Source organism: Macaca nemestrina, chromosome 7 (assembly GCF_043159975.1).
Source record: "Macaca nemestrina isolate mMacNem1 chromosome 7, mMacNem.hap1, whole genome shotgun sequence".
Classification (NCBI taxonomy): Eukaryota; Metazoa; Chordata; class Mammalia; order Primates; family Cercopithecidae; genus Macaca; species Macaca nemestrina.
Genome location: NC_092131.1, coordinates 160,115,933 through 160,134,546, shown reverse-complemented (window position 1 = coordinate 160,134,546; position 18,614 = coordinate 160,115,933). Strand labels below are relative to the sequence as shown.

The following is an 18,614-nucleotide window of genomic DNA, read 5'->3' as shown; positions in this document are numbered from 1 at the left end:
AAACTGGCGGGGGAGCGGCCGCATATTTGCGGGGTGGACAGGAGGCAGCAGTTATTCCCGTCCTGGGAGGCAGGCAGGAAATAAACTCTCCATTCTCATCCCTGTGGTCCCCCCCAGGCTTGACCGGGGACTGCGGGGGCACCAGTTAAACCATCATCATGTCACTCCTGACATCAGCACCAAACCATCATCATCCCTGCCCTCTGCCAGGGTGAGTCCAAAATAGTTCTTATTGGGATGAACACACACTGGGGAACTTAAAGGTATTTGCCCATCGACAGTTGTATCCACTGAGCTAGGACCCTGGAATTGCTCCCTCTCAAGAGGCAAAGGTCCGTTCCCAGCCCCCGTCTCCGGTAGGGCTGTCCCTTGCTCATTAATTGCCAACATTCACCAGAAGAGTTTGCAAATCCACCGGAGGGTCTGAGCAGACGGGGCTGACTCTGCTGCCCTCTGCTGTTGAAATGCTGCCAACTCATGAGCTGAGGGGTCCAAATTCTCCTTCCAGTGGGAAGATCAGAGTCAGCAGTCACGGTGGCCCTTCTGGCGCTCATCTCGTCCTGCAGTATTGACACTGTGCTGTCAGTCATGGTCCCTCCCCAGAGTGTGCCAGGCATGCACCGGCAGCCACACAGGTGGGTTGCAGGGCCTATCCCAGCACAGCGAAAAGCCTTCAAAATACATGCTCCTCTCACTGCTACAGCTAAGAGTCACTCTGACTAGCTGGCTCCATGAGAGAACAGGGAGAACAGCAACCTATACTGGCATCAGCAAACTCTCCGTGTGACCCTGATCTGTGCAAAGATCACAATATGGTCATGTCTAAGCATATGCCCACTCTCTGTCAAGGCCTATGTTGTAGAGGATGTTAGACTTTAACAGTCTCAGGGATGGGAGAGGCCCTAATCCACATATGTGCCCCTCAAAGCTTCCGGTGACAGCAAGGTAGCTTGCAGTATCAGGTGTCACTGAGCATTCCTGACAGGCTCCATGCTGCCTTATTCCTGGGGATTCTCTGAAGGAATCGGGTGGTGTGACTGGACCTCAGCTTACTTCCCAAGAAGGCCTCTTCCTGCAGCTTCCAGGCCTTGGCACTGGGAACCCCTGGTCTATAAGCCCTGTGGGAATCGAGGCTGGGTCAGGGCCTGAGAGCCTGCTGTGATATGGCCTTACACTAACTTACCAATTCATTCGGCATGTGTTAACTGAGCACTCACTACGTCCTAGATGCTGGGGATATGGCAGTGAACAGGGCATGGGTCACTGATCTCATGGAGCCGCAGACTTATGTGGGAGAGAGATACTAAATATCAGATATCAGATAATCCAATTACATGGAAGCACAACGGTGCTCATATTGTAAGAAGAAACATGTGTCCTGACAATGGGGTTGTTGTCAATTATTTTTACCTCCATTTGTTCATTTTTTCTGTTTTTTGAGACAGGTCTCCTCTGTCGCCCAGGCTAGAGTGCAGTGGCACAATCATGGCTCACTGCAGCCTTGACCTCCTGGGCTTAAGCCATCCTCCCACCTCAGCCTCCCAAGTGGCTGGGATCACAGGCATGAGCCAACCACATCTGGCTAATTTTAAAATATTTTAATGGATACAGGGTCCTACTACGTTGCCCAGGTTGTTCTCCAACCCCTGGACTCAAGTGATCCTCCCATTTCGGCCTCCCAAAGTGCTGGGATTACAGGCATAAGCCACCATGTCCAGCCCCATTTGTTCATTTTTTTTTTTTTCTGATTTATTCCAGGGGCCTAGAACAGTGATAGCAGCAGGAGGCAGACAAATGCTGAGGCAGACAGGGGCGGGTCTCCAGTGAAACTCTATCTTCAAGCCAAAGGCATTTTAAAGCCTGCAGGCCAAGCTACAAGTCAAATCCACAGACCAGACTGAGAACGTGTCTTCCCATTTGGCTGCTTTTCTTTGATTGATCCCTACCCTTCACCTATTTTACATATACCTACCCTTCCCTAATTGTTTTTACACTGTCATGCCCACCTTTCACTGGTGCCTTTGTTTTAATCTTTTTTGTATACTCACAAATCAATCAGCATGCACTCCTCTAACCTGTGCCTATAAAAACCCCAGACTCAGCCACACTGGGGAGATGACCTGACTTCGGGAGAGATGACCCAATCTTCCCATCCCCTCTTCACTGAGAGCTGTTTCGTTGCTCAATAAAATCCTCCACCCTCATCACCCTTCAATTGTCAGCACGACCTCATTCTTCTCGGATGTGGGACTAGAGCTTGGGACCCACCAAATGCAGATACCCAGAAAGGCTGTAACACTGGCCCTCCGCCCTCACTGGTGGAGGGTAGCCATGCCACTCAACAGAAGTAGTGGTGGGGCCCAGCTGGTCCAGAGCCATGGGCCAGAGCAGGGTAAGAGGGTGACTGAGCTGCTAACATTATGCAGAACTAAAAGAGCTAATTAGCATACTGTAACACCCCTTCTGGGGCTTTGGGGTTGCAGGCATCCCTGCCTGGGCACTGCCACATTCCCCTTGGGGTGACAGACTTGGTCTGGCTGCAGACCCTGCACAGAGCCTGCTCCCATGTCAGCACTTGGAGTGGCCGGCTGGATCCTGCACTTGCTTGCTCACCCACCTTCAGTGGTGCTAAGGTACTGGGCATAGACCTGACTCCAGGTGATTCTCAGCAAAGGCTCAGCCCTCCTTGTATCCTCCATCTCAGTGGGCCACGGCTGCTCCTGAGATCATGCTTTCCTTGTTGCCTTCCCCCAGCTCAGAGGACCCTGGGTGTCTTCTGACCTGGCCATCCCAGGCTAGCTTTGTCATGAGTAGCTCTGGTTCCAGAGTCTGCTCTCTACATTATCGGGCTCACAGGGGACCAGCAGGAGAGGCCTGGCAAGGGAGGAATCTGCAGAGCCCCAGGGCTCAAGAGCAGCGTCTCCCTGCAGCGAGGCACTGTAGCAACTTCAGGAAGCAAGGGTGACAGAGTTTCTCTTTCGCCTGGCCTGCTCCACTGTTTGTGGTATTGGGTAGTGGCTGCAGGCATCTGAGTTTGTGGCTCCTGCTTTACAGAGAGGACTGTGGCCCCCAGGGCAGAGGGGTCCCTGCACCAGATAAGAAGACAGCCAGCCTGGCTCTGTGAGGACTGTCAGCCCAGACGCCAGATGGGTGGCCTCGCTTGTGAGGGCACACTCATCTAATAGCAGTACGGACAGGTAGATATGCTGGTCGGGCTGGGGCGGCTGAATGCAGCACCCGTTGTTGCCTGGCTAGAGCCGCCCGGCCACAACTCAAGAGAGGCCTTGACAGCGGGCCAACGGCTGCCCAGCGCCAGCCTTTAAGCATGGTCCTCCCTGTGCCCACACAGTCCAGCAGCGTCCGCAGAGCCCCACAGCCCCTGCTGGAGCCCTTGAGCCTACAGCAGCAAGGCCGCCTAAGCACATAATCCCACAGTGTGGGGCAGGTCTGGGCAGGGCTGGAGGAGGCCGCCCAAGGTGACCCTCAAGGCCACTCCCAGCTCTGATTCCCTCAAGGTTCTGGGATTCCAAAAAGCAGTGTCACCGCAACACCAACCAGCCTCCTGGGACACAGTCTGAGAGGGCTGCTCACCTGACTTTCTCATGGGAGCTTCGTTTGCCTTTGGCCATGTGTCTCCTTTGTTTACTCATTTTGGAAGACAGACAATTTCTGCTTTATTCATAGCCTATTATCATGGATCACCATTAGGAAGGCGCATTCTCCTTGATCCTAAACCATGAGACCCTCATGTGTCTCCAGCAAACAGTCAGACAATGTGGCACTGCATCTCCACCTTCTGCCCATGACATTGTGAGGGGCTCCCAGTACCTGCATAGCCTTGACCTCGGGGAAGTCCCCTGCAGAAATCTGGTATTCTCGCTGTAGCTGAATATAGATTTCCGGTAGCCTGCTGATAAGCTCTCTCTTCTTGTTTTCCTTTCCAAATACACTTGGCATCTCCTTCTTCAGGTAGCTGATGATGTAGGCATGCACCTGGAGGGGTACAGATCAGGCAGGGAAGTGTCATTTAGAATTGCACCAGAGAAGGAACAAACAAGATCGCATCTTAACTCCATCATAACACATAGCAGGTACCCACACAGACCAGGTCCCAAGCACAGGAGGAGGGGAGGGTACAGGGGGAGTGCAGCTGTCCAAGGGTGGCTGGAATGCGGCCAGACTTGGGGAAATTCTACGGTTACTGTTCCGTTGTGCCTCTGAGTGGCAATTCTGGTGCCTGTAGGGAGTGAGTGGTATGGGTGGGGCCTGGGCGGGAGAGCTCTTAGTTCTGGCAATTAACCAGAACACTCAAGAGAAAGTTTCACCAGGCTGGTGCCTGGGAGCACCAGGAAATGAAACTGGAGGCTGGTGTCAATGGCTGATCAACATGGAAATCTGTACCCAGTGAACAATTTGATGAGAACTCCCATAACCCCCGTTGTGGGAGGTTTAGACTCTGAGATCTCTGCAGGCGGAACGAAAGTCATTCTGCACAAGACCAGCTGCCTGGGATCAGGCTGGATGGCAGAAGATCCCTCTGGGAGAGGAGCCCAGAAACCTTGATCACTGGGGCCTGGGGTCTGTCATTGGAGGGGAGAGAATCTGGCCTTAACATTTCCACTCTTCTACTGATTTCCAGCTTCAGGATATTGAGAAAAGTTCACTACAAAAGTTCTCTTTGTATATCTGTTTTTTTTGGATGGAATCTCGCTCTGTTGCCCAGGCTGGAGTGGAACGGCACGATCTTGGTTCACTGCAACCTTCACCTCCTGGTTCAAGCGATTTTCCTGCTTCAGCCTCCCAAGTAGCTGGGATTATAGGTGTGAGCCATGACGCCCGGCTAATTTTTGTATTTTTAGTAGGGATGGGGTTTCACCATGTTGGGTAGGCTGGTCTTGAACTCCTGACCTCAGGTGATCCACCCACCTTGGCCTCCCAAAGTGCTGGGATTACAGGCATGAGCCACTGTGCCCGGCCTCTTTGTACATCTTGAATTCCAGAGTAATTGAAGAAAACAGGCTTCTACTGTAATCTTGTGGAAGTTGAAATTAAATAAACGGGGTAAGCAGATACGTTCTGTAGCTCAGCTGAGGGCCCGTGTGTGGACACATGCTGGACACAGCCAAAAACCTTTTGCGAGGATTCGGACGCTAACCTAAGTACCTAATGCAAGGTCTGACATGCTGAGGTCAGATAATGCCAACTTCCCGTCTGCACAAGGGTCGTTTAACAGAAGCAGACACTGTGCAGCCTGGCTACCGCTGAGAGGATGGACTTGGAGAGAGAACGCTAAACCTTTCTGTCACCAGCAAGCTTGTTTATGTACATATTTTTCAAATGAAGACAACTGAAATGATTTACAAGATTCTTAGAGATAACTAGAGAAACCCAAAGTTTGGGATCCGTTATTTAGAACCCTGGGCTTTAACCGCGCTCCTGAGGCTGTGATGAGCAAGTGGTAAGCTACCAATTCCTTTGCCTCCGGCAGTGAATGCCTGGCTTGGTGTGGGTGGGCTGGGGAGGGCCAGGGCTGGGGGAGCACCCTCAAACTGGAGGGGCTGCCATGTTCCATCAGGGAGAACCAGCTGCTCACCAGCTGTCCTCGCATCATTTCCTTGGTGCAAGGAACTCTGGACTGGGCCTATGTATATATTCTTTGTGTATACCTATGTGTACTCTCTCTTCTGTGCTCAGGCTCACCCCACCCTGGAGCCACCCCAAGGGAAGCAGGAGGCCCCCACAGCTGCTCAGTCTCCCAAACACAAGGGCTTCTTATTGAGACACCCCCCTTCTCTGCCCTGGGGCCCCGCCCTGGAGCAGCTGCCTAGGCCCCTACAGGGCTTCCCAAGACCCCTCACCACCTACTAGTAAGGTACCTCTGAGCTGCCCGTTCCCCCAGCTCAGGGAGGGCTTAGTTCCCACTCATCTGTCTGACTGCTCGCCCAGTCCCTGCCCCCCGCCCCCAAAGTTGGGCACACTGTTCCTGAACACTCCCTGGTGCCCAGGGCCCGCTTTACCTGCACTGAACTCAGCTGATGTGCACCTGCCGCACCCTCCACCCACTGAGTGGCACCTGCTCCGTCTCAGGCCTCGTGGTGTTTGCTGGCTGATGACCGAGGCTGCCCCAACACTAGCCCTCCAGCGCCCTGACAAACCTGGGGCTGATCTCGTGCCAGGTCTCAACTCCCTCCTCCTTCCACCAGCCTGGTGCCACCTCAGTCATGACCCTTAGGTGACCTGCTCACACTGCGGCTGCTCTCGGCCCCAGCCTCCACTTCTGGGAAGTTCCATTAGCCTGTTTTGTGGAAGTCTCCTGTTACGCTGCCTCTGCACATCCACCTGCCTCCTGCCCTTCCTGGTGTGTCCTAGGTAATAACCCAGGGCCAGCTTCTGTGCACGGACCTGCTTTCAGAAGTTCATCAAGTTGGCTGGGTGCAGTGGCTCACGCTGGTAATCCCAGCACTTTGGGAGGCTGAGGCAGGTGGGTCACTTGAGGTCAGGAGTTCGAGACCAGCCTGACCAACATGGTGAAACCCCGCTTCTACTAAAAATACAAAAATTAGCTGGGTGTGGTGGTGTGCTTCTGTAGTCTCAGCTACTCGGGAGGCTGAGGCAGGAGAATTGCTTGAACCCGGGAGGCGGAGGTCACAGTGAGCTGAGATTGCCCCACTGTATTCCAGCCTGGGCAACAGAGCAAGATTCCATCTCAAAATAAATAAATAAATAAATAAATAAATAAATAAATAAATAAATTCATCAAGTCACAAGGTAAATTATAATTCTTGGCATCATGGAGTACTAAATCTGGAAGTGACCCCCGATATCTAATTTAATTCCTGGTCCCAGGACATCCATGTGACTCACTCAAGGTCACACAGCTAGTTGGCAGATGCGGAGCTGGCACTAGCATCCAAGTGCCTCATTCCTGTCCTGAAAGAACTAATGACTCCCTGTGGGTATGCGTTCATAATCTTACTGAAGTTGTTCAAAATCTGGAATTGAAAATGAACTGTGTCCCACAGAATGAGTTTGGAAAACTTTGATCTGAGGTTTGACTTCTGATTGTGTCTAATTCACTGAGAGGCTTTGGAATAGTCCTTTATTCTCCCTTTCCCCACACATCAAACACGGACACAGTGATGGCACACACACGTCAGGACACCACGTGGGAATGCGGGTGAAGACTGCGAGCTGCTGGCGGGATGGAACCCTGTCATTTTCTAAAGTCGTCTGGTAAACAGACGGGACAGCCTGAATGGCTAAAATTCACAGTCAGCCTCCAGAGCTCACTCCTGCACTTACGTGTCAAAGGTGTCTCCAAATACATGCCAGACTGAGGACCAGACCTGGCGGTTGTCCCTGGGGAAGGAGGTGGAAACACACGGGTCTTTTGACCTTTATACCGAGATAAAACTAATTGGGAAGAGGAGGAGTAGGAAAGAGAAGAGGGGGACTAGACCTAGCGCTGGAAGATGAGGCTCAGGCCCCGTGACCACTGCCTACCCACTGAGCAACTTGGGGCCAGGCGTGGGATCTCCGCCTCAGCGTGCTCATCCACAAATTAGACATGACAGCAACATTCAGCTCACAGAGTTATTATGAGAATAGCAGAGGCCATGCATTTGAATGCACTCTGCTCACTAGAAAGAAGAGTAAATGCAACTTGTTATCAACCAATGGCCAAAGACCAACAGCTGGAGGTGCAGAATGCGCGAGAGGGCTCCTGGCTGGTTACTCCTTACCAAATAATTAATAAACTCTCTCTATTTAAATAGTAATAAAATGAATTTGGGTTCCAAGTGTTTAATTTACATTGACCCCTGGGGGCTTCTGAACATTCCTATCTTGTTCAAGTCATCCTTTGCCGTGTGTAAAGTTGCAGAAGCCCCAAGGCATCTAATGGGGATGACTGGGGGAAATCAAAAGGATCAAAATGACAAATGAGTTTTTCTCTAGGCTAATAACTCAATAAGCAGAAAGGAATGTCCTCCCCTTTAAATGTATACGAATGCATATGTAGTTCACACTTTCACTCTGACACAGGTCTCATTAATTGCGTCCAATGATGTGTGTGTGTGTGTGTCTCCAAGACTGAGACACACATACTAAAGAGTGATACTGGCCACATCTACTCTGGGCTTGGAGGGTAAGTTCAGCGAGTGCTGGATGCTGGCAGTGACCAGTGCTGGAATGAAAAGCTTCATGGAATGTGAGGATCAGGCAGTAGGTGGGGGAAGGTGGGCTGGGAAGGCATGGTGACGCCTGTGCCACGCTCATCCGCAAACTTAACGCGACCTGCTGGAGATCTGCGGCTTTGGAAGCCCAGCTCTGGAAACCTGCATAGAGTATTTAAAGCCAGGGTATCAGCACGTTTATAAAGTGGGTTTATGATAATATAAAAAATTCAGTTAATAAGCCCGAGACCCAAAAGATGAACCCATGGGGTAACAAGAGTGTGAGACTGTGAGAGGCAGAGAAAGGCGGCTGACGTGTTCCCACTTGAGCAAGGGTTTGTTATGCTGTTCAGATCAAAACTGGCTCCAATGGCATGAGTAATTCTGTGCAGCCTCAAAGGGGACCGGAGGGGGCCACACAGTCGTCTGAGGTCAACCTTCAAAGAGACAGGCTTCCATTTATGGGCTCAAGCACTGACACACACACGTCCACAGGAGCTCAGGGCTGCTGACCGAGTTATTTTTAGAGCCCTGCCGAGGACTAGGCAATACCACGATCTTCATGATCCATCATATCATGATTCTCACACACTTTAGCCTGAATCCATTTGGTGCACCAAAAATGTGTCATTTCTTTATAGGAGGTTTTTTTTTTTTTTTTTTTTTTTGAGATGGAGTCTTGCTTTGTCGCCCAGGCTGGAGTGCAGTGGCATGATCCTGGTTGACTGTAACCTCTGACTCCTGGGTTCAAGCGATTCTCCTGCCTCAGCCTCCTGAGTTGCTGGGATTAAAGGCGCCCGCCACCACACCCAGCTGATTTTTGTATTTTTAGTATAGATGGGGTTTCACCATGTTAGCTAGGCTGGTCTCGAACTCCTGACCTCAAGTGATCCGCCCGCCTCGGTCTCCCGAAGTGTTGGGATTACAGGCGTGAGCCACCGTGCCCGGCCTATAGAAGGAATTTGACAGTGCAAACAGACAGGAAAGCCAGGCTCTGCACATCACATGTGACTGAGAAGAGTCTATGTTTGAAAGAATAAGCTAAATTCCACAGAACTAAAGTGAACTTTGAGAATCACTGAGCTCTCCTCTTCTTTCTCAGTTTTACTTGTTTCTTCCTCAAATGTTGCCTCATTTTTGTTGAGCAAAGATCTCCAAATGGGTGACAGCCTTTCCTATTCTTGGGCAATATGTTTCTAAAGGGTGGGGTCTGACAGTGAACTTGCACTGTTTGGGATTTGTACGAGTATAATTTCTTTAATTTGGCTATTTTAGTTATAGCTGAATAAAAGTAAACGATATTTTCCAAACCCTTTCTTTGAGCTTTCGCAAAATAGCTTCCTTTAAAGAATCATGAAACGAACCCTGATTGGCATCTCAGAGTGTGAGCCGCCTTCCAAGAAGGATGTCTACTGAGACTGTAAGAAGTGATCTTTGAGGCTAACCAAAAACCCACTCTAAAGGTTTCCTGTTCCTTAAATACAGAGTTGTGAAAAAAATATATAAACAGAAAAAGCAGGGAAATAAACTTCAAGAGCTCTTTGGGAAGAGTATCTACTTTTCACGTGATTAAAATGTCACCTTTATGACACTTGGAGTTTGATTAAAATGATGACGCACTTGTTTTATCTGGATGGGCCATGAATCCTGGTTCATTATGGTGTTCTATAAATAAACATACTCCACAACCCAACTCAGACTTGACGCCTCTTAGCTGACATCTGAAAACTTACCCTTTGCATGTTTTCAAAGTGTCAGCTTGATAAACCTAAACTTTGTAGGGTTTCTGTGGATGGAGACTTTAACAGAATAAACAGAATAACAGATCAGTGCAGAGAACAAGGACACATGTGAGGAGGTACTGCAGCTGCCATCCACTCCCGATTTCAGGTGACTGCTTTCTGGACTGAGGCGTCACACTGACCGAGGTTTGAATGTATACTTTGCAGCTTACAGGCTGTGAAGCCTTGGGGACATGACTTCAGCTTTCTGAGCTTCGGTTCCCTCAGGTAGGAAATGAGGACAAAAATGCCCACTGGGTAGCTGTCAACAGGATCAAACAAAATAACACACGTAAGGCAGACTACAGAGCTTTGGAACACTGTTGATGTGAAAAAGGAAAACTGGATCAAGAGAAAGGTTCATAAACCAAAATAAAAGCACTTTTGGGAAATATAAACACTCTGAAAAGAAAAACTCAAGTAAGTCTCTGTCCATTGAAGCAGAAGCAAGTTCAGTGGTGGAACATGGAACTGCAGGTGGTATGAGGTCAATGTCATGAGTTAGCGGCCAAGGCCGCCGTGCTGAGTCCGGCTTCTCCTCCGGGTGAGCCCGCTTCCTGTCCCCGCTCTTCAGCATGGCACTGCCCACGAGCGACTGGCACTGAGAAGCTCTGGCTGCAAATACCCATACTTCAAACATTTTCCTTTGTGAAAAGGAACAAGCCAGATACTATTCTTAGGAGGAAAAAACCCACAAGCCTTTTTCCTACAAGTAAGCTCAGCAAGTTTGTCGTCCCCCACTCCCCACATCCACACAAGGGTTTTCATTATTCACGGCGTCAGAATACAGAGCAGTGTTCTGTGCCTCTCCAAACCCAGGCCACGCTGGCCCGTTCAGAGGGCCCAAGGCTCACGGATGGCAGGGAAGCTCTATGGGTTAAGGTGCCTGGTATTTCCAAGAGCTTTCTGCTCCTTATTTATTTATTTATTTGAGACAGAGTCTTGCTCTGTCACCCAGGCTAGAGTGCAGTGGCGCAATCTTGGCTCACTGCAACCTCCACCTCCAGGGTTCAAGTGATTCTCCTGCCTCAGCCTCCTGAGTAGCTGGGACTACAGGTGTCTGCCACCATGCCTGGCTAATTTTGGTATTTTTACTAGAGATGGGGTTTCACTATGTTGGCCAGGCTGGCCTTGAACTCCTGACTTTGTGATCCGCCCCCCTCGGCCTCCTGAAGTGCTGGGATTACAGGCGTGAGCCACTGTGCCTGGCCTTATTTATTTATATGACTGAATACAGCAGCATCTCCAGTCACTGGGTCCTCAGCAATAACTGGTAAATGAAGAATGTACATGAGCATTTAAAAATAGTTCAAAAAAATCTCAAAATCTGCAAAGCCTATGACATGAGTCACCAACTGTGGTTATAAAATAATGTGGGGTGTCACATACCCCGAAGGTTGTTCAGTTGTACCTGCTGGAGAAAGGAAACACCACAAACCAAGGGATCACCGAGCGGAAAAACAGCCTTCCTGCTACCAAGCATTAGGTCCAGGACAAGGGCGAGGGAGAAATCATTTCAGGAGAGCTGCACGTACGTGGATTTACAAACTAGTTAGCACAACTGCCTTGCAGAACGGGAACACAAATGGCTTGTAGTTCTGGAAAGGAAGCCACTCGGACCAGGAAGAATGGATAAAGAAGGGTGACTCACACAAGCACCACGCCGCTGCAGGTTAGCTGAGCCATATGGGAGGAATGCGTGCACACGCACTGTGACACAGGTGACAGAGAGGGACACAGGACATCAAGGTCCTATGTGAGGGGCAGCAGCAGCCAGGGAGGTGTTCGTTTTCACCCAGGCGAGAGGCTGCCCTGTGAGCACAGCGGCACGAGGACAGGCTGCTAACGAGCAGCAAGAAGCAGGAAGGCTTGTCCCCATCTCGGCTGTCACCATCAGGGAAGCCCTCCCTGCCTCCTGGCCAGGCATGTAGTCACCCTCCCCAGAGCACTCGTGGTAGCGTCCACACCATGACTGGCACATAGCCAATCACCTAGGGAGCTTTCCACACACACACGCGCGTTTACACACATGCATATGCGCACATGGCCATGTGTGCACCCACACCCCTACCTCTGAAGCTCTGGGGCAGGGCCTGGGAATGTATGTTCCTTCTGATGATCAGCCAGGTTTGAGCTTCACTAGACTAACTGGGCGCGGTGGCTCATGCCTGTAATCCCAGCACTTTGGGAGGCCCAGGTGGGCGGATCATGAAGTCAGGAGATCGAGACCATCCTGGCTAACACGGTGAAACTCTGTGTCTACTAAAAATACAAAAACTTAGCCGGGCGTGGTGGCGGGCGCCTGTAGTCCCAGCTACTCGGGAGGCTGAGACAGGAGAATGGCGTAAACCCGGGAGGCGGAGCTTGCAGTGAGCTGAGATCCGGCCACTGCACTCCAGCCTGGGCAACAGAGCGAGACTCCATCTTAAAAAAAAAAACAGCCAGGTGCGGTGGCTCAAGCCTGTAATCCCAGCACTTTGGGAGGCCAAGACGGGCGGATCACAAGGTCAGGAGATTGAGACCATCCTGGCTAACACGGTGAAACCCCGTCTCTACTAAAAAATACAAAAAACTAGCCGGGCAAGGTGGCGGGCACCTGTAGTCCCAGCTACTCCGGAGGCTGAGTCAGGAGAATGGCATAAACCCGGGAGGCGGAGCTTGCAGTGAGCTGAGATCTGGCCACTGCACTCCAGCCTGGGCGACAGAGAGAGACTCTGCCTCAAAACAAAACAAAACAAAACAAAACTCTAAGGACACTTCCAGCATTAGAGGACAATGATTTTATGGAACATGCACATATTTTTTAAAGAGCCATTTTTTTTCTCTATATTTTCTCTTGGAGGAGGGATATGCTTTTCTCTCTTTGGAGACATGAATTGACTCTGCCACTTGAGGGATGTCAGCAGGTCGCCTCTCACTGCCCCATTGGGCACACACTCCCGGGGCTGCTGAAAGGCTCAGCTATGAGGCAGGGGAGCCAGGAGCCCAGGCATGCAGGCTCACAGCCCGCAGCCCAGAATGAGGATGGGCTGTGACCCAAAACCAGCACACTCCAAGGGTAAGGCTGAGCCAAACTTCTCCCCAGGGCTCCCCTGGATCCAGGAGGTAACACTGGCCTTTGGTGCATGGGGACTAGCAGTGGCCTCTCAGCATCCTGTTGGTCTCACCAGTGCCACCTCTCTCAGGTTTGGCTGGTTATATTCCTATCGTCCTGATATCCTAACAGCTACCATGTAGCGGGTGCTCTGACTGACCCCCTCCCTGTGCACCAGGCACTATGCCAAGTGCTCTGTCACACTGACAAACTGTCACCCCAAGTCCTTATAAACGCCTTGTGAAGTGCTCTTATTAGCTCCATGGTACAGACTGGAGAACAGCGTTAGTCACCTGCCCAGGAGTGCAGGGCCAGGAGCCAGGGTGTCGACAGGGCCACCTGACCTTGTGGCTGTATTCTTAACCTAGGGCGTGTTCATTCCTTAAGCCTTCTGGAACGGAGCCTCCTCCCACCCACCTTGCCTCCAGAGAGGAGAGAGCAGAGTCCCAGGCCCTGGCCTCTGTGCAGGGCGTCTCCTGGCTTACCTTGGCCAGCCTCGCTCGCTTGATGAGGTCGTTGAGTTTGCGCACCGCTGCCTTCTGGGGGAGGCTCTGGATGTCTCTGAAGAGGTCCTGGGCCTCGGCCTCGAAGAGCCGGCGGTTGTCTGTGTTCTGCAGGGGCTGCGCCCAGAAGGAGCCAATGTAGACGCGCAGCACCTCTGGCGTGTTGATGACCTTGCCCAGGGACCACATGAGGGCCCCGTAGACCCGCATCAGCTGCTGCGTGTCCACTTGGTCGGCCTTGTTCAGCACTACACGGATCTTGTCGTCCTGGCCCCGGAAGGCCTTGATGGCCTCTGAGAATTCATCTGAGATGTCCAGCTTGTGAGCGTCAAAGAGCAGGATGATCCTGTCCACCCTCTCGGCAAACCACTGCAGGACCTGGCAGAAGTCATAGCCTGGGTGGAGAGAAGGACACATCAGTGTGGCCACTGCTGCAGGAGACATGTTTCCTGGAGGGCTCAGGAACAGTCTCGCTCTCCGGCAGCTGCCAGCGAGACAGCCCTGTCTCCAACCTGGAGGCAGTGGAGGCCTGGTGACTTGAAAATCATGGTCTGGATGAATCTGGGCGGGAAGGACCTGGGGAGCCCTTCCATAGGAGGACGGGGGAAATAGAATGGGGCTCATGGTCGCTTTGGTAATTGCTGACTTCCATATCTGCAATTTCATTTGGTCCTCATGAGTGTTTTATTTCACCTAATACAGACCTTTTGCTTGATGGCAAAATTGATCAGTGGTTTTGTAAAAACACAAGCCATGGGTCAAAAGATCCTACTTCTGAAAAGTCTCACTTTTCTGAAAGCCCAGATAGAGAAGAAAGAGAACCAGAGGCCACCTGGCGTCCCATGGGGTATCCCGTAAGCATAACAGAAGAGGCTTCACCTTCAATTAACCCAAGTTTGTAGAGTGCTGAGGAGGTCAAACGTTGGCCCAGCAGGTGTTGTAATCGAATATTTATCTTTGGACTATTTATAGCTCAGGTATATTATAAATATTTTTAAAATATTACATCTCACAGTCATTGTGTAAAATGGTCTCTTGCCAATTTCTTTTTTTAAAATGGCCAGGCCCACAGCAAATTCTGTTCAGCCTATTCTGGCCAGCTCCACAAATCATGCAGCTGCGTAAACACTCTTTAGCCCAAGGTCAAGGCTCTCGGGCCTTTCCCCAGGGAGGCAGATTCCCACGAAAAGCAAACAAGAGGAGGCCAAGCCCACGAAGTTGACTTTTCATCTCAGTCTCATTAGTTGCAGAAGTGGAGTCTCAATCTAGCCCAGCTAGTGCTGAGATGTCACCTTGCCCGACCCCCATGCTAGGGGTCGTCTCCCCTCTTCTTTTAGATTTTGAAAACTTTCAAACATACATAAACATCTATAAGTCATATAATAAATGCTGATGTACCTGCCACATAATTTTAACAAATGTTGACACTTTGCTCTGTTTGCTGTTTCAGATACGTTTTAAAACCAAGTCTAGTTTCTTCAGATAACAAAATACAGTGGTGAGACGGATCGAGATCTTCACTTGTCATCACAGGCAAATCTCCAGAAAAGAACAAGAGTAAAAACTTAGTTTCAAAAGGATATGTACAGCATGGTAACATTCACGTAAAATGTTAAAATACAAAATACTCAGCCATCCATGGATACAGACTATAGCACAAATACAAAAACGTCAACGGCGATTGTGAGACCCTGGTTGGCCGTGGGGGTGGAGAAGGTGTGGATCTAAGGCAGAGGAGGAAGTATCTGAGGGGAACAATCTATTAGGTGAAAATAAAGAGGGTCTGTGGACTGAGGTTTCCATGCATTTGAAGAACAGGTGTTAGAGGAATAGCTGAACAAGCCAACTAGATTCAGGTCCATTTTTCATAAAGAAAACAAGACACTCGGTAATGCTGAAGCCCCCCGTGCACCCCTCCCCGAGTCCTTCCCCCCACTAGGAGGCCACTGTTCGGAAAGTGGTGTTTATGCCGCCACACGCGTGGATACTTCCAGTTCATGCTTTTCATTTCTCTGTTCTGTCTCACTGCACACTCCCTGACTCCTCGGGGATAAGGAAGACAAAGGCCATTCTCGGAATGTGGGCCAGAGTTTATTTTCATTGCTGTCAACAGCCAGTTTAGGTCAGAGGAAAATCAAAAACCTACTGACAGGGTCACACATAGTATGCAAAGATTTAGAGTCAAGGTTTCACTCTGAGTTCTGTCCCGAAAGGCCAGAACAAACTGCCCCCTAGGGTAACACAAAGTGCTACCGTCATTTGAGACAAACGTGTGCACAGACAGCCCTAGCCCACAGGACTGTAGGTCCTCAGAGGATGAATGAACTGGCTGTTCGCTGGGTGCCGGGAAGATGCTTTGGAGCCACCCTGCTGGGGTGGAAGATGGACCTGCATGGGGCCTTGCTTTTCCAGGAGAGATGACTGATTCACCATGCTGACCTGACCACTCACCCACGTGGTCTTCCTAGCGACCAGCTGGGGTGTCTGAAGGTTCAGAAACAAATCAAAGAAAATGCTGTGTCCAGGGTGCACATGGAGTGAACGTTGAGTTGCTTTTGCTGAATACCCTTCCTGTCGGGTCGGGGGGTATCCTTTACAGGCTGTGGGGCTGAAGGTGTGGCAGAGAGTCCCCGGCCCCATTCCTTAGCAAGCTGGGGCATAGGCATGTGATCTAGAGTTAGACATTCACCTCCTTCCACCAGAGAGGAGTGCTGAACCTTAGGGAAATGACACAAAGACACAGGGAAAATAAGAATTTATTCACGGTGGCGGCGGCTTCCTAACTCTTTTCTAAGCCTAGTTCTCCAACTTTCCCATTGATCCTGTGAAAAATTCTCCAAAACATTTTCTTTCCTGCTTAAATTAGTTAGAATCAGCTTCTTTGGTTTGCTATTGAAAGCGATGATAGGGCTGGGCGCGGTGGCTAATGCCTGTAATCCCAGTACTCTGGGAGGGAGAGGCGGGAGGACTGTTTGAGGCTAGGAGTTTGAAACCACCTGGCGATATTGTGAGACCCTGTCTCTACAAAAAATAAAAACAAATTAACTGGGCGTGGTGGCGTATGCTGTGGGCTCAGCTACTTGGGAGGCTGAGGCAGGAAGACCACTTGAGACCAGGAGTTTGAGGCAGTGAGCCATGGACACACCACTGTACTCCAGCCTGGGTGAGAGAGTGGGACCCTGTCTCACACACACACACACACACACACACACACACAAAGAGAGAACCACAGTTGGTAAACAATCCTCCCCTCACCCCCATTTAAGATTTCGGAATACCTCTTACTGTCAGTTCCGAAAGAAACCTGCCGCCCAAACTGAAACACAGCTGTCACTAGCTGTGCTCGCGCCAACCCAGCCGTGCTTGCGCCAACTCAGCCGTGCAGATGCAGTCTCTCTTCCTCTCAGGGCCGCCTGGGTTGAATGGTTAGCTTTGATTGCAACACTTGTGTTTAAACTTTAACTTAAATTGGAGTTCCCAACAGTTAAGTATTTTTAAAAAAGATTCCATTTCAATGCTATAGTGAAATCAAAAATTATTAGGAACAGAGTTGCCAGATTTAAGTTTACTGTAAGTGATGCCAATACTCATGTCTGTAGGAACAGGTGTATATCCATATTTTCTTGTGTTAAAGCAACAATGAGAGCTTAATACAGTTCGAGAAGTACAGGTAGGCAGAGCTGTGTTTGTTCTGTCCCCGAGCAGGTGTAAGAGGACTGCCTGTCACACATCAGGCAACACAGTCAAAGGAGTAGAAATCACCGTGTCCAAAAGAGAGCAAGGAATGATCAACGCTGGGAGAGGGTGGTCTGCTTACCACCTCCCCCTACAAAGTCAGGATTATTTTGCCACTGTAAGTACGTTAAGTGTACTGCGCAGTGGGATTAAATAAGTCACACTGTTGTACAACCATCACCACCACCCAGCTCCAGAACTCTTTCACCTTCCCCAATGGAAACTGAACCCATCAAGCATGAATTCTCCCTTCCTCTCTCCAGCCCTGGCGACCACCATTCTACTTTTTGTCTCTATGAATCTGACTATTCTAGGTACTTCATGGAAGCGTCCTTTTGCGCCTGGCTTCTTCCACTCAGCAGAAGGTCCTCAAGATCCATCTGTGGTGTAGCATGTGTCAGAGTCTTCCTTCTCCTAAGACTGAATAGGTCTGCTTGATTCTTGCATCATGGAGGACTCAGGCACCAAAGACCTAGCTACCCAAAAATCCCAGCGGATCTAACTCCCAACATATCATTTAGTCTGCCTGCTAAAGGAAAACAGTCATTCAGAAGGACCTAGTGACCACTGATCCTCAAAGCCTGTTCCTGTATTGGAATGAAATAAGGGGCTTTGCTAAAATTTAGACTCCCAGGCCCCTCCCCAGAACCACTGAATCAGAACCCTGGGGACTGAGCCTGGCGGTCTGCACTTAGAAGCTCCCCAGATGACTGCAATGCGTGGTGCAGTTTGAGGATCACTGTCTAGACTCAATACCAGGGTGGGGGAATTGTACAGATAGGTTTATGTTCCTGTTGGTTGGCAAGCAACAAAACAAATCAAATACATTTAAACGAGTATTACTTCCTTTTATTTCAAAAAGTTACCAATAGATGTTTAGGTGGTGCATCACAGGTCCAGGAAATGCAGAATTGAAACATGCTTATTTGAAGACGGATTTTAAAACTCACCCAAGCTCCCTGCTCTTGCCCATGCTGGGCCCTGACCCTGGCAAACCCTTCCTCTATGGTCTAGACCGGGCCTAGAGATCCAGCCCAAATCCTAGTCATTCTTCAAAATATCTGGGCCAACTTTGATTAAGTTAGACATTATGTAACTTTAAGCTCCAGTTTTTTTCACCTGTAAGATCGAGTTGTTAAGTAATTACATGAGAAATGCTTTTATGGTGTTGAGACTTTGTTAACTTTCAGCAAATGTGAGCTATGGTTACTCTGCTTTCCTCAACTGCTCCCCATCCTGAGTTCCCTTGCCTGTGCTGCCTGTGGCACCACTTCACACAGGGTATTAAAATCAGAGGGCTGGTCTGGTCTCTCCCATTAGATTATAT

General features: G+C 50.0%; 1 protein-coding gene across 1 annotated transcript in view; it reads right to left on the bottom strand.

Moving 5' to 3' along the window:
- Window positions 1–18,614, bottom strand: part of LOC105491775 (EH domain containing 4) — a 74,512-nt gene that overhangs the window by 5,661 nt on the left and 50,237 nt on the right. Inside the window, exons 4-5 of the mRNA XM_011758445.3 lie at window positions 13,535–13,947; window positions 3,829–3,993 (exon numbers count right to left, since the gene is read on the bottom strand). Of these exons, the coding sequence (XP_011756747.1) occupies window positions 3,829–3,993; window positions 13,535–13,947 (578 nt within the window). The remainder of the gene's footprint in view (window positions 1–3,828; window positions 3,994–13,534; window positions 13,948–18,614) is intronic.